A 15,338-nucleotide genomic window follows, 5' to 3' on the forward strand; every position below is an offset into this window, starting at 1 on the left:
CACATATACTTGTGAAAAGGCAAGTCAACTCCTATTGAAATACAGCAGTTAATGTAATAATGAAACAGAAGTACAAGGTATAGAGTTACAAGGACAAAGGACAGGATACAGGGAAACAAACGGCTAAAACAATGCAAGGGTATCTTTTGCCAATGAGCGGTACCTTTAAAAGTCTCTTAACAGCAGGAAGGTGAATGTTCTTTAATCTGAGTTCATGTTTTCATGCTTGTGCATCTAATGGAGTTTTAACAAATGAAAATGTAATTTAGACAACATCTGTGGAGATAAAAAAATTAACAATTCAGAATTCATCAGAACTGAAATGTTAGAAATCAAACCAGCTTTATGTGGCAGTAAAGGAGAGTGGGCAAAGCAAAGCGAACATTGTGAAACAATGGGGACAAGAGACTGAATGGCACAGGTCTCTCCGCACAATCAGCTGATATTTCCAGCATTGATTTTCCAGTTTTGTTTTGCTTTTCAAAGACAAATTTAATATGAGAGGAAAAAAAACTAACTTCAGTGTAATAATGTTTTTAATCTCTTCCTAGACTGGGATCGAGAAAAATTACTTGAAGCTTGGATGTTAAACCCTGAAGATTGTTGCCAACGTTCAGGTATTCAGATGCCAATTCCACCTCCCAGTGGGTATAATGCATGGGACACTCTCCCCTCACCTCGGACACCTCGCACTCCTCGCACTACCCGTTCCTCTGTCACCTCTCCTGATGATCTCAGCTTATCTCCAACTGATGAAGATGCACCTGTGGTATGTAATATGTATTCTTAATATTTTAGTAACTAAAATTTCAGATTCTTCCAATCTACAGTATAAGGTGTGAAGGTCTGTGCTCACAGTTGTCAATTTTCCAGTTTTAGTTTAGTTTCACTATGTATGAGCAGAGTTGTCTTTAAATCAGATGAATTTTCTACAAAATTCTCATCATCCTTCTTTTTTTAACTTTATTTATTTGAAAAATCATTAGTAATAATACAGCATACATACCAGAAAGACAATTTTATATGTATATATAAAAAAACAGAAAGAAAAAAACAGAAAAATAAGAGAAGAAAGAAAGATTTTTTTTTTAATTAAATCCCACCCACCCTCCCACCCCATCAGCCAGCTCTCTTAAGGAAAGCCAAAAACATATAAAGAGAAACTAAGAATATATAATAAATCAAAGTACATCTAAATGCATATATTCCAAATATGGTAACAAAAAAATAATTCTCATGCAAATTATGTATTTTTTCCTTAACAATAAAAGCTTTCAGTTCATTATGCCATCGCATTATGTTAATCACTATATTATCTTTCCATGTACTTGCAACACATTTTTAAGCAACAGACAATGCTAAGCGTACAAATGCAATTTGAAATTTATCCAACCCTAAACCCTTTAAAGGAACCATATGACCCATTAAAAAAAATAGATGGATCTAATGGCAATGTAATATCATACAATTTTTCCAAAATTAACCAAATTTCTTCCTGAAATGGTTATACATGAACACAAGACCAAACAGCATGTAAAATAAAAAAGTACCAATGCACACACCACATCTAAAACAAGAGTCCAAATTACTAAAACCATATTTTTTCAACTTCTCTGGAGTTAAATACAGCCGATGTGTTTTTAAAAAAAAAAAAAAATTAATTGACCATTCTATACCGCACATTCGTCACTTTAGTAACACTATCATAACGCATATCTGCCCAATAATCTTCTGGAAAAATAAAAGCTAAATCATTTTTCCATTTAAGCTTAGACTTGTCCCATTCTGGTTTATCCATATTATCTTGTAACACTTGGTACAAAACTGAAATTCAAAGATTTGAATTCCATCAATATAGGTAAAATCATCTCTCTACCATACATACCTTTCACCAAAGCTCGAAGTTGATAATAAACAAAGAATTTTCAGCAATATCAAAACGCTTTCAATTGATTAAAAGAAAGAAACTGTCCTTCTACAAAACAATCCTGTAACGTCTTTATACCCTTAGAATCCCAACTCTTTAAATGATTATTAAACATTGAAAATGAAATAAGCTGATTATTATATAAGGGGGGCTAAGATTGTCAATTTACCTTTTGATCCTAAAATCTTATTTTCCTTTGTCCATATCTTTAATAAATGTTTTAATATCGGCATATTATATTCCCGCAACAAATTTACATTCCATCAAAATGTAAATCGATGCACTTCGACTTCAGAAGTACATTCTCAACCTTAGCCCAACTCGGGGGTTGGTCCAAATCCATCAATCTACTAATAAACTTCAGCTGGGCTGCTTCATAATAATTTTGAAAATGGGGTAATGAAGCCCACCTAACGCGTACTTCCAGGTAAGTTTATATAACACTATCCGTGGTAGTTTACCTTTCCATAAAAATTCTCTCACAGCTTTATTTAGATCCTGAAAAAAATCCCTTTGAAAGAGAGCACGGTATTGATTGAAATAAAAATTGAATACGGAGAAAAATATTCATCTTAATACAATTAACTCGACCAATTAAAGTTAACGGAAGATTTTTCCACTTAATTAAATCTGCTTTAATCTTTTTTAATAAAGGAACATAATTTAACTTGTATAAAGATTAATACTCAGCATTTACAATTATTCCTAAATATTTAATTTTATTAGACCGTTTCAATTTTATAATGTTTTTATACTCTGAATAGTCTCCTTCTCCAACTGGCAAAATTTCACTCTTGTCCCAATTACCCTTACATCCAGCTAATGTTCCATATTGTAATAAACATTCCCGCAAGTGTGGCAACCCCTAGCAATCGGGTTCGTAAATAAAGCTTTAACCTAACCTAAAAGGGCCAAATTTAAACTTCTCCAATACCTTAAATAAAAAATCCCATTCAACCCTATCAAAGGCTTTGTCCGCGTCAAGCGCAACCACCATTGGGTGGAAAAATTCTCACTATCCTGCTAGCTAATGTTAACTGAAGTATTAAGCTACTGAACCATAAAGATTGATTAAAATGCTTAAAATTCCAAATCACTTGGAGCAAGTTAATATTTGCAAGATAGTGATGATACATTGAATAAACAATCTGAAAAGATGTCCTTCTTAGCCCTCTGCTCTCTCCTCCTTATCACTTAGAACAAAGAAATCTCTTTAAAAATCCTATTGTACCTGTCTTCACCACTGTTGCTACCAGCACATTCCATGTACCCATCATTCCCCATATGGAAAAATGCTTCTTACATCCCCTCCTGTATGTTACTTCCAAGCACCTTAAAACTATGCCCCATTGTGTTAGTCATTTCAGCCCTGGGGAAAAGCCTCTGGCCATCCACACAATCAATGCCCCTCATCAATTTCTACACCTCTGTCAGGTCACCAAGGAGAAAAGACCAAGTTCTCTTGACCTAGGCATTCTCTCCAATCCAGGTAGCATCCTTGTAAATCTACTTTCCAACCTCTCTATAACATCTTCACAACCTTCCTGACATGAGATGACCAAAACTGAACACAATATTTCAAGTGGGGTCTAACAAAGGTCTTGTATAGCTGCAACATTACCTCACTGCTCTTGAACTCTATCCCATAGTTAATGAAGGCCAACATATCATACGCCTTCTTCTTAACAACACAATCAACCTTTGAAGCATCTTTGAACGTCTCGTGGCCATGGACCCAAAGAACTCTGTTCTTGCACATTGCTCAGCTTTTTTCTCTCCTCACCCCCACCAGCATCCACTTATTTGAAGCTTGTAGAATTCCCGAGGACATTCTCTTCAAGAATTTTGTTCTTTATGAAAATATTCTTGGATCACTCTTCATATTCAAATAAATGTGCACTAAATGTAGAAGCAAGCTCTCCATATTTTGCATATTTAGATATATAGTACAAGGTTCCAATTTTCAAGCTAAATCTTAAAATGTACACACTTTAGTGTCTGCTCTGATTTTTTAAAATGTTATTACTGGTATTATTGGTGATTTTATAATAACCATGCTGTTGTAATAAGCATTTGTATAGAAATTGGATTCAGGTTAATGCTTGAAGTGAAATAATTTTATCCTAGTTCAGATCTTTTGAAAGATGCTTTGTTTTTAAACTATTACTGTTAATAGTAACTCATCTTTCCAGTGTGGGATTTGCATGTGCAGCATTTCTGTATTTGAAGATCCAGTGGATGTGCCTTGTGGTCATGAATTCTGCAGAGGATGCTGGGAAGGGTGAGCATAATTTTTTTTCAGTTTCTTGACATCCCCTCACCTTTTAAATCTGAATTACTGCATTGACTATATTTTGGAGCTGTCAGTATCTACACTTCAATGCTACCAAACATAACTGAATTAACTTTAATACAATTACTTTGGATTGTTGAATGAATTTCTAAGACATGTTCAGATCTATTTCTAAGAATTGGCAAAGGTTTTAAATAATTAGCCCAGATAACTTTTCACTGTAGGGGGTTCAGAAAGATAGCCTTTATCCTTTTGACAATAATTGTCACATGGTGTTAACAGTAGACTTCCTCATGTTGTAACTACAATATATATTAATGTTCTACATTTAATGTAATGAAACTTTTCAATGTTTTTGGAGGTCTGGTCAAATAAAATTTGGCAACAAACAACATGAAGTTGGAACAGTAGCTGACTGGGAGCTTGGTCATACTCACATTACACAAATGCTTCCTGTCTAGCTGAGAGCTTGCATTCTGTGGACTGAATTGAAAGCTTCACCTGACTAGAATGTTATTTTTATTGATCAAATTAGTTACACATTGCTAATTAAGAATTTAATCAAATTCTTGATTAAATATTTTACAGGTGTCAAGTTTCATCTTTTAGGTGTCCCATTCCAAAGACACTGAACCAAAGTGTTATCTTCTGTATATATGTTGCAGTTCATCCCCAAAGTCTAGACTATAGAAAATTGCGGCACTATTCAGGCCCCTTCAACTCAATAACCTACTCTGAACAACTGCCTTGAATTTCCCAACTGCATGACCCTCTTTCTTTTCTCAATTCCATATATCTATCTAATGGCCTCTTCAAAATCCTATTGTACCTTCTTCCATCATCATTGCTGGCAATGTATTCCATTCACTCACCCCTCTGTGTGGCAGAACTTAGCTTTTGTATCCCCTTTTGCTTTCACCCAAGCATCTTAAAATTATACCTGTTTGTGTTTGCCATTTCAAGCCTGGGAAAAAGCCTCTGGCCATCCACACAAACAATGTCTCTTATCTTGTACACCTCTGTCAGGTTACTGCTCGTTCATCATCGTTTCTAGGAGAAAGGACCATTCACTCAACTTGTCCTCATTAGGCATGCTCTCCAAGCCAGGTATTCTTCTTATAAATTCCTCAGCATCCTCTCTATGGCATCTTCCGAATCTTTCCTGTAGTGAGGTGACCAGAATATTCCTAATGATGTCTAACTAAGTTCTTGTGTAGCTGCCACATTACCTCACTGCTCTTGAACTTAATCCCACATTTAATGAAGGCCAACACGCCATTTGCCACCTTACACAGCACTATCAACCTTCACATCATCTTTGAGCATCCAATGGGTACTGATCTCTCAGTTCTTCCACATTACTCCGAGTACTCTCATTAACATTGTGTTCTGTCTTCAAATTTGAGCTATGGAAGTGAACCACCACACTTCTCTGTATTAAACTCCATCTGCCACTTCTCAATGTCCTTCTAACCTCTTCCAGCCCTCCAAACTATCCACAACACTTATGAACCCACCTTTCCACTTCCTCATCCAGGTCATTGGTTTAAAAAAAAATCACCAATTGAAGGTGTACCTGCAAAACACCACGGGTCAGAATATGAGCCATCCAAATCTATCTTCTACCTTCTGTGGGCAAGCTAATTCTGCATCCACAAAGCAAAGCCTCCTTGGATTACATTTATCCTTTACCTTGTGAATAAGCTTTGCATGGGGAACCTTATCAAATGCTTTACTGAAATCCCATACTACATTCACTGCTCTATCTTCATCAGTGTGCATTCAGACTCATGAGACATCAGGCTGACTATCCCTCATCAGATCTTGTTGAGGATGTCAGTGAGTTATCCATTATAACTTTTCCTCGATTTGGTATCATGGTGGCCCAGCAGTTGGTGCTGCTGTTTCGCAACCTACAGACCCACATTAGACCCTGTCTGTGTGGAGTTGGCACATTTTCCCATAACAACATGGATTCCTGCCAGAAGCTCCTGCATCCTAAAGGCATGCTAGCAAGTTAAGTGCCTCTATAAATTTACCTGTTGGTGTAGGTAAGTGGCAAAATAAACAAAGGAACATTGAATGCCATGTGAAAGAGAAAACCTACCAGGGGTACAGGGAAATAAGGAGAGACTGAATGAGATAAATGATATTGCTCTACTGATAATCAACAATTGACACAAGAATAAGCTACCAGACTTGTCATGCCTACCTGCTATTCAGTTTGACCATGGAACTGATGGTATTTCTCGTCTAGAAACCAGTGTGAATGGCCTCCTTCTGTGACAAAAAAAATAAGTAATAAAGTGTGCTTCATGAATCTTCAACCTGATGAGTTGCTTGCCCTATTCACACAGGTCTCAGATTCTCTCTAGAAATAACGTGCTGAAATTGGTTCCCAATTACCACTTTCCAGTGCAAAACTTCATAGGAAGTCTTCGTTTAAGTGTAATAAATGGCGCAATGAACATAAATGTAAGCCATCATGTTTTGGCATGTTTGAGCTTGAGTAATTAAGTGTTTAAAAAGCGTTGTTGCCTCCCCATTTTAAAAAAAAATGTGCTTTATTCAGGTTTTTAAACATCAAGATTCAAGAGGGAGAAGCCCACAATATAATCTGTCCAGCTTTTGAATGTTTTCAGCTAGTTCCTGTGGATATCATAGAAAACTTGGTGTCCAGAGAGATGGACAAACGCTATTTGCAGTTTGACATTAAGGTAGGTTTGGAAATTGTATGAAAACATTGAAATTTATCTTGGCTGTTTAATATTAATGCTGTGGGTTACATTATCTAGTTAATTGGAGAAGAAATTTTTAAAAATAAACAGCTGAGAAAAATTTGATTCAAGGCAATAAAGTTGAGAATTATATTTTAAATGCATCTAATTTTGCAGAAAGAGTTATAACTGCAGTTTTACATATCTAATTTCAGCTTTTTTTAATCTGTATGTGGAAAGATGGAGAGCAAAGGTAACATTCCATCAGGAGAGAGCCATTGTATCTCATCAGGTCAGAACTATCCAGGCCCTATTGTCCCCAGTTGGTAATATTTCAATAAGTGCCCAAACTCTCTTCCATTTTTTTTACATTGATATAGTGATACTCTCCCCCCACTTTCTACTCCAGAGACAATCATCTATGAGAACATGCTCTCTGACAGTTAGGATGCAAAGCAATTGTGCAGAAATTTGAGTGCCATTTGAATTATGCCAGGAATACTAGAACATAGAACATTACAACACAGAACAGGACCTTCAGCATATGATTTTGTGCTGACCTATGTAAACATACACAACAATCCAGTCCTTCCCTTCCACATACGCATAACCCTCTTTCTTGCATCCATCTGCCTATCTAAGAGTTCTATGAAGGAGATTGGTATAGTCCTTCTTGTACCAACCTCTTCCATCACCCCTGACAATGCATTCCAGACACCTACCACTCCCTGTATATAAACTTGCTTCTGATATCTGCCCTAAACTTTTGTCCACTCATCTTAAATAGATACCCTCTGGTAACTGCTATTTTGGTACTGGCTGTCCACCCTTTTTATGCCTTTCATAATCTAAGCCTCCTATCATCCTTCATCACTTCAAATAGAAAAACCCTAGCTTGGTCAACCTTGATTTATAGATGTGTTCTCCATTCCAGGCAACATCTTGGTAAATTTCCCCTGTACCCCCTTGAAAGCTTCTACATCCTTCCTGTAATGAGTTGACTAGAACTGCCCACAATAATTCAATTGTGGACCAACCAGAATTTTATGGAATTGCAACATTACCTCTCATTACATTGATGGAGGAGATACAAAGAGTTCTTCTAGTCATGAAAAAGAACTCACTTTTTGGTTTGGTCTACCGTATATACATTACACAAAATAGTGATATCTAATTAATATGTCAAGTCAAGTTTATTGTCATCTGACTGTACAAATACAACCTGACAAAATAGCATTCTCCAGTCCTCATTGCAAAACATGCAGACACACAACCGACATAACAGATAAACAATATGTATGCAAGAAAAGTATTCCACCTATACAAATAAATGAATAAATATAGTTCTTAACATATGAGAGTCTCGGATGGTGAGTGTGAGCAGTTCCTTTGGTCATTCAGGAGTCTCATTAGCTATGGGAAGAACTTGTTCCTCAGCCTGATAGTGCTGGCTCTGATAATCCTGTATCTCTTCCGCAACGGGAGCAGCTCATAGAAACTGTGTGCAGGTTGGAAGGGGTCCTCAATGATTTTGCATGTCCTCTTCAGACAATGATTCCAGTAGATCACATTGATGGGGAGAGTGAAGGGAGACTCTAGTGATCTTCTCTACCACTCATAGTCTTGTGGATTGACCTCTGATCCATTTCTCTCCGGCAACCATACCACACTGTGTTGCAGCCAGCCAGGATGCCTTTGATAGAGTTCCTATAGAAGTTTGATATAATAGTGGCCAGTAGCCTTACCCGCTCCAGTCTTCTCAGGAAGTGGAGTCGCTGTTGCGCCTTCCTGATAAGTGAGGAGATGTTGGGTGTCCACGATATGTCTCTAGTTAAGTGAACTACAAGGAACCTGGTGCTCTCCATTCGTTCCACTACAGAGTTGCTGATGTTTAGTGGAGGGTGGTTGTTTCTGGTCATCCGGAAGTCTATAATCATCTCATTTATTTTGTCCATGTTGAGACTCAGGTTGTTACTCTTACATCATTTCAAGAGATTTTCAGCCTCTTCTCTGTTGTGTGACTCATCCTTATTGCTGATTAGGCCAACTATTGTGTCATCTCCAAACTTGATGACACTTCAGGATTTGGTGATGCAGCCGTTGGTCAGTAGCATGAACAGCAGTGGGCTGAGCACCTAGCCCTGAGGTGCGTCAATGTGACGGTGCTCAACATTTTGCTACTGACCCGGACAGATTAGTCTTTCAACTAGACAGTCCAGGATCCAGTTACAGAGAGGGGTCCTGAGTCCCAGCAAGGACAGTTTCTCCACCAGTCTCTGGAGAAGGATTGCATTAAACACCGAGCTGGTCATTGCACAGCAGCCTGGCATATGAGGCATTGTTCTCCAGGTAGGCCAGGACGGAGTGAAGCAACAAGTCTATAGCATCATCTGTGGAACAGTTTCTAATATAGGTGAATTGAAATGAAGCCAGCATCTCTGGGAGGAGTGCCTGTTATTATCACCCTGTAGGCTGTGTTGAACCCTTGCAGGAACGATGGGCTGCTTGTTTGGTGCTTATACTTTCTATTAATGATTTGTTACTGTTGTAACAGTTGTAATTTTAACAAGAATAACACTATTTGGGATTCACATGAATGTAATAAACTTTATCAGTAACTGATTTTTGTCCACTATTTATATGAATTCATCTCCTTATAAGACTTCATCACCAGGGTGCATTAGTTCTTCACAGTCTGATTGATAACAGGTTCTGAAATGGGCATCCTGCCCTCTCCAACAGTATTTATTCTGATGCATTATAGCCTGAATGAGAGTAACCTCATTTATTCTTGTAGTACATGGGCGTCATGGTTGGCGTAGCAGTTAGAGCAGCGCCTTTACGGTGCCAGAGATCAGGACTGGGATTCGAATCACACACTGTCTATAAGAAGTTTGTTCTCCCTGTCTCTGCATTGTTTTTCCCGGGGATCTCCAGTTTCCATCCACCGTTTGAAATTTACTGGGGGTGTAAGTTAATTGGGCAGAATGGACTTGTGGGCCGAAATGGCCTGTTATCGTACTGTACATATGTCTAATAATTATTTAGACAAGGCCAGTGCTTTAAAATTTTTGTTTTTCACTGTACAGGCTTTGTTTAATGAGCCATAATTGTTGCAGTTGAATATTTAACCTATTCTTGGAACAGATTGTGTGCAGAGGAAAAAAAAGTATATTTTCTTGCATCTCTTCACGTATATGTAATATGTGTGTAAATTCAGAGAAGTTCTTTGATTCACAGTCCAATCTCACTTCTCATTCCTCCAAGTTCACTGGTTGCAGGCAATTCTTATACTGTGCACAGAATTTAACATTTATAAAGTTCACCAGGACTTGGTGCTTGAAGGTAAATGGTTACCGCTCAGGAAGGTTCTTGTTGGTTTTCAGAGAGAGATTTGTTGTTCCAGGACAGCCACAACTGATTTACTTCCATCAGCCACTTCATTGTCTTGCCGAAGAAACTTGATCCCTCAGGGTTCTCCAGATGATAATCTCTTTCTTTCAAGTCAACACAGAGTTCCTCTTGTTTCTCTTATTCCAAGTGAAACATTAGACAGCCAGTCTTCTCTTTTTGCATGAACCACAAGGGCTTTGACTAGGCTGAACTAAGAACTCACAACCCGTCTTCCAAATGGGGTTTTTCACAAGCTTGCCAGCTTGACCTGTTCTTTTTTTTCCAATTTTTTATTTTTCACACCATAAATCACATTAACCATGATACACACTTTTTCCTTTTCACACATATACAGTGCCATTTTCTCCCCCCCCCCCTCCTCCCATCCCACCCTCCCTACCTCCCCCCTCCCGTCCATTTAAGGTACAAAATCTAGGATACATTAAACCAGTCAGACAATGTTGTCATTCAATAAAAGTACACCAGAAATTCCACTGAGTCCATTCTTTTCATTTCCTTTTCCTTCCGTTAACTTAGGTAGTGATTGTCCCCGGTAGGTTTTCGCTATTGTGTTTCATGTAAGGCTCCCATATTTGTTCGAATATTTCAATATTATTTCTTAAACTATATGTTATTTTTTCTAATGGAATACATTTATTCATTTCTATATACCATTGTTGTATTTTCAAATTATCTTCCAATTTCCAGGTTGACATAATACATTTTTTTGCTACGGCTAGAGCTATCTTAACAAATCTTTTTTGTGCATCCTCCAAATCAATTCCAAATTCTTTGTTTTTTATGTTACTTAGGAGGAAGATCTCTGGATTCTTTGGTATATTGTTTTCTGTTATTTTATTTAATATCTGATTTAGATCTTCCCAAAATTTTTCTACTTTCTCATATGTCCAGATTGCATGAATTGTTGTTCCCATTTCTTTTTTACATCGAAAACATCTATCAGATACTGTTGGGTCCCATTTATTTAACTTTTGAGGTGTAATGTATAGCCTGTGTATCCAGTTATATTGTATCATACGTAACCTCGTATTTATTGTATTTCTCATTGTTCCAGAGCATAACTTCTCCCATGTTTCCTTTTTTATCTTTATATTTAAATCTTGTTCCCATTTTTGTTTAGTTTTACCATTTGTTTCCTCATTCTCCTTTTCTTGCAGTTTAATATACATATTTGTTATAAATCTTTTGATTATCATTGTATCTGTAATCACATATTCAAAGTTACTTCCCTCTGGCAAACTCAAATTGCTTCCTAATTTATCCTTCAAGTAGGATCTCAATTGGTAATATGCCAGCACTGTATCTTGAGTTATATTGTATTTATCTTTCATTTGTTCAAAGGATAATAATCTATTTCCTGAAAAACAATTTTCTATTCTTTTAATCCCTTTTTTCTCCCATTCTCTAAAGGAAAGGTTATCTATTGTAAAAGGGAGTAACTTGTTTTGCGTCAATATTAGTTTTGATAATTGATAATTTGTTTTATTTCTTTCTACATGAATCTTCTTCCAAATATTGAGTAGATGATGTAATACTGGAGAACTTCTATGTTGTACCAATTTTTCATCCCATTTATATAATATGTGTTCAGGTATCTTTTCCCCTATTTTATCTAATTCTAATCTGGTCCAATCTGGCTTTTCCCTTGTTTGATAAAAATCTGATGGGTATCTTAATTGTGCGGCTCTATAATAATTTTTAAAGTTTGGCAGTTGTAAGCCTCCTTGTTTATACCATTCTGTTAATTTATCTAGTGCTATCCTCGGTTTCCCCCCTTTCCATAAAAATTTCCTTATTATTTTCTTTAACTCCTTGAAGAATTTCTCTGTCAGTTGTATTGGCAATGCCTGAAATAGGTATAATATCCTTGGAAAAATGTTCATTTTAATACAGTTTATCCTTCCTATTAGTGTTAGTGGTAAATCTTTCCAATGCTCTAAATCGTCCTGTAATTTTTTCATTAGTGGATAATAATTGAGTTTATATAGTTGGCCGAGATTTTTATTTATTTGTACACCTAGGTATCTTATTGCTTGCATTTGCCATCTAAATGGTGATTCCTTCTTAAATTTTGAGCAATCCGCATTATTCATAGGCATTGCTTCACTTTTATTTATGTTGATCTTGTAACCCGACACTTCTCCATATTCCTTCAATTTCTTATATAATTCTTTTATTGATAGTTCTGGTTCTGTTAAGTATACTATAACATCATCCGCAAATAAACTGATTTTATATTCCTTGTCTTTTATTTTTATCCCTTTTATATTATTTTCTGTTCTTATCAATTCTGCTAGTGGTTCTATAGCTAACTCAAACAATAAAGGTGATAGTGGGCATCCCTGCCGTGTTGACCTGCTTAAGTTAAATTGCTTTGATACATGACCATTTACTGTCACTTTCGCTAATGATCCCTTATATAATGCTTTAATCCAATTAATATACTTCTCCGGTAAACTGAATTTTTGCAATACTTTGAACAAATAATTCCATTCTACTCTGTCAAAGGCCTTCTCTGCGTCTAAAGCAACTGCTACTGTTGGCGCTTTATTCCCTTCTACTGCATGAATTAAGTTAATAAATTTACAAATATTGTCTGTTGTGCGTCTTTTTTTGATAAATCCAGTTTGGTCTACATTTACCATTTTTGGTACATACTCTGCTAATCTGTTTGCTAATAGTTTAGCTATTATCTTATAATCTGTGTTAAGTAAAGATATTGGTCTATATGACGCTGGTGTGAGTGGATCTTTCCCTTGCTTTAGTATTACTGTAATTATTGCTGTTTTACATGAATCTGGTAAGCTTTGTGTTTTATCAATCTGGTTGATTACTTCCAGGAGGGGCGGAATTAATAAGTCTTTAAATGTTTTATAGAATTCTATTGGGAATCCATCCTCTCCTGGTGTCTTATTATTTGGTAATTTTTTTATTATCTCTTGTATTTCTACTATTCCAAATGGCTCTGTTAATTTATTTTGTTCCTCTATTTGTAGTTTTGGTAGTTCAATTTTAGTTAGAAATTCATCTATTTTCCCTTCTTTCCCTTCGTTTTCAGTTCGGTATAATTGTTCATAGAATTCTCTAAAGTTTTCCTTAATTTCTTTTGGATTATATGTAATTTGTTTGTCTTTTTTCCTTGATGCCAATACCATTTTCTTAGCTTGTTCTGTCTTAAGCTGCCATGCTAGGATTTTGTGCGTTTTTTCACCTAGTTCATAATATTTCTGTTTTGTCTTCATTATATTCTTCTCCACTTTATATGTTTGTAGTGTTTCATATTTTATTTTTTTATCCGCCAATTCTCTTCTTTTAGTTGTATCTTCCTTCATTGCTAATTCTTTTTCAATATTTACTATTTCCCTTTCCAACTGCTCTGTTTCCTGATTATAGTCCTTTTTCATCTTGGTTATATAACTTATTATTTGCCCTCTAATGAATGCTTTCATTGCATCCCGTAGTATAAACTTATCTTTCACTGATTTCGTATTTATTTCAAAATACATTTTAATTTGTCTTTCAATAAATTCTCTAAAATCCTGCCTTTTAAGTAACATGGGGTTTAATCTCCATCTATACATTCTTGGAGGGATGTCCTCTAACTTTACTGTCCATATTAAGGGTGAATGGTCCGATAGTATTCTAGCTTTACATTCTGTTTTTCTTACTCTATCTTGCATACGAGCTGATAACAAAAATAGGTCTATTCTTGAGTATGTTTTATGTCTAGCCGAGTAATATGAATATTCCTTTTCCTTTGGGTGTTGTTTCCTCCATATATCCAAAAGTTGCATTTCTTCCATCGATTTAATTATAAATTTGGTTACTTTGTTCTTTCTGTTAATTTTTTTTCCCAGTTTTGTCCATATTTGAATCCAAATTCAGGTTGAAATCCCCTCCTATTAATATGTTCCTTTGCGTATCTGCTATCTTCAAAAAGATATCTTGCATAAACTTTTGATCTTCTTCGTTAGGTGAATATACATTGAGTAGATTCCAAAACTCCGAATATATCTGACATTTTATCATTACATATCTCCCTGCTGGATCTATTATTTCCTCTTCTATTTTAAATGGCACATTTTTACTAATTAATATAGCTACTCCTCTTGCTTTTGAATTATACGATGCTGCTGTTACGTGTCCTACCCAATCTCTCTTTAATTTCTTGTGCTCCAATTCAGTTAAATGTGTTTCTTGCACAAATGCTATATCAATTTTTTCTTTTTTCAGTAAATTTAGCAGTTTCTTCCTTTTAATTTGGTTATGTATTCCATTAATATTTAAAGTCATATAGTTCAACGTAGCCATTTTATACTTTGTTTATCTTCCCTTTCCATTTCTCCATCATTACCTTTCCTTCTTATCCATTTCTGTTTTCTTGTTTTGAACCCTTTATAAGACAACATTCCTAAAACATCAAACATTTTCCTTATTCTCCTATTTAAAACTTCTTTAGCCCCAATCTCCCCTTCCCATCCTGAGTTGTCCTTTATCCCTTGTCGGACAACCACATCTCCCCTCTCCATTTGGATTTGCGAATTCACTCGCAAGCGTCAACTGATTTTGCAGTGACCGTAACTCCTCCCCACCCAGCCCCCCCCAGAAAAGATTTCACTTTTCATATGTAACAAGGTCACTCTTTTAATTCCCTCCTTATTCCCTCTATTCCATTTCCTTCCCTTATTAATTCTTGTCTATACTCTCTATATTTTCCTCTAAATACGGATACATTCATGTATGCACACTATACATATACACACATATACCTCTTTACCCACATACATATAAATCGTGGTCATTTTTACTCTTATTACATGTCTTCATCTCTCTGCTTGTTTTGTAGTTGTTCTGCAAATTTCCTTGCTTCCTCTGGATCCGAGAATAGTTTTTTTCCATAAGATCGTTTTCGCTGTATTGAACTCCTTCCTCTTCTTCAGGAGTTCAAAACTTATGTGTCTTTTTAGTTCGCAGTCTTTTGTACTCT

General features: G+C 36.0%; 1 protein-coding gene across 10 annotated transcripts in view; it reads left to right on the forward strand.

Annotated features, from left to right (window-relative positions):
* Positions 1–15,338, forward strand: part of LOC138751718 (ankyrin repeat and IBR domain-containing protein 1-like) — a 133,828-nt gene that overhangs the window by 58,910 nt on the left and 59,580 nt on the right. For all 10 annotated transcript variants that reach the window (XM_069914380.1, XM_069914374.1, XM_069914382.1 and 7 more), the window contains 3 exons: positions 552–769; positions 4,120–4,208; positions 6,793–6,937. In XM_069914380.1, the coding sequence (XP_069770481.1) occupies positions 552–769; positions 4,120–4,208; positions 6,793–6,937 (452 nt within the window). The remainder of the gene's footprint in view (positions 1–551; positions 770–4,119; positions 4,209–6,792; positions 6,938–15,338) is intronic.

The sequence above is a fragment of the Narcine bancroftii genome, chromosome 1 (genome assembly GCF_036971445.1).
Source record: "Narcine bancroftii isolate sNarBan1 chromosome 1, sNarBan1.hap1, whole genome shotgun sequence".
NCBI classification, from domain to species: Eukaryota; Metazoa; Chordata; class Chondrichthyes; order Torpediniformes; family Narcinidae; genus Narcine; species Narcine bancroftii.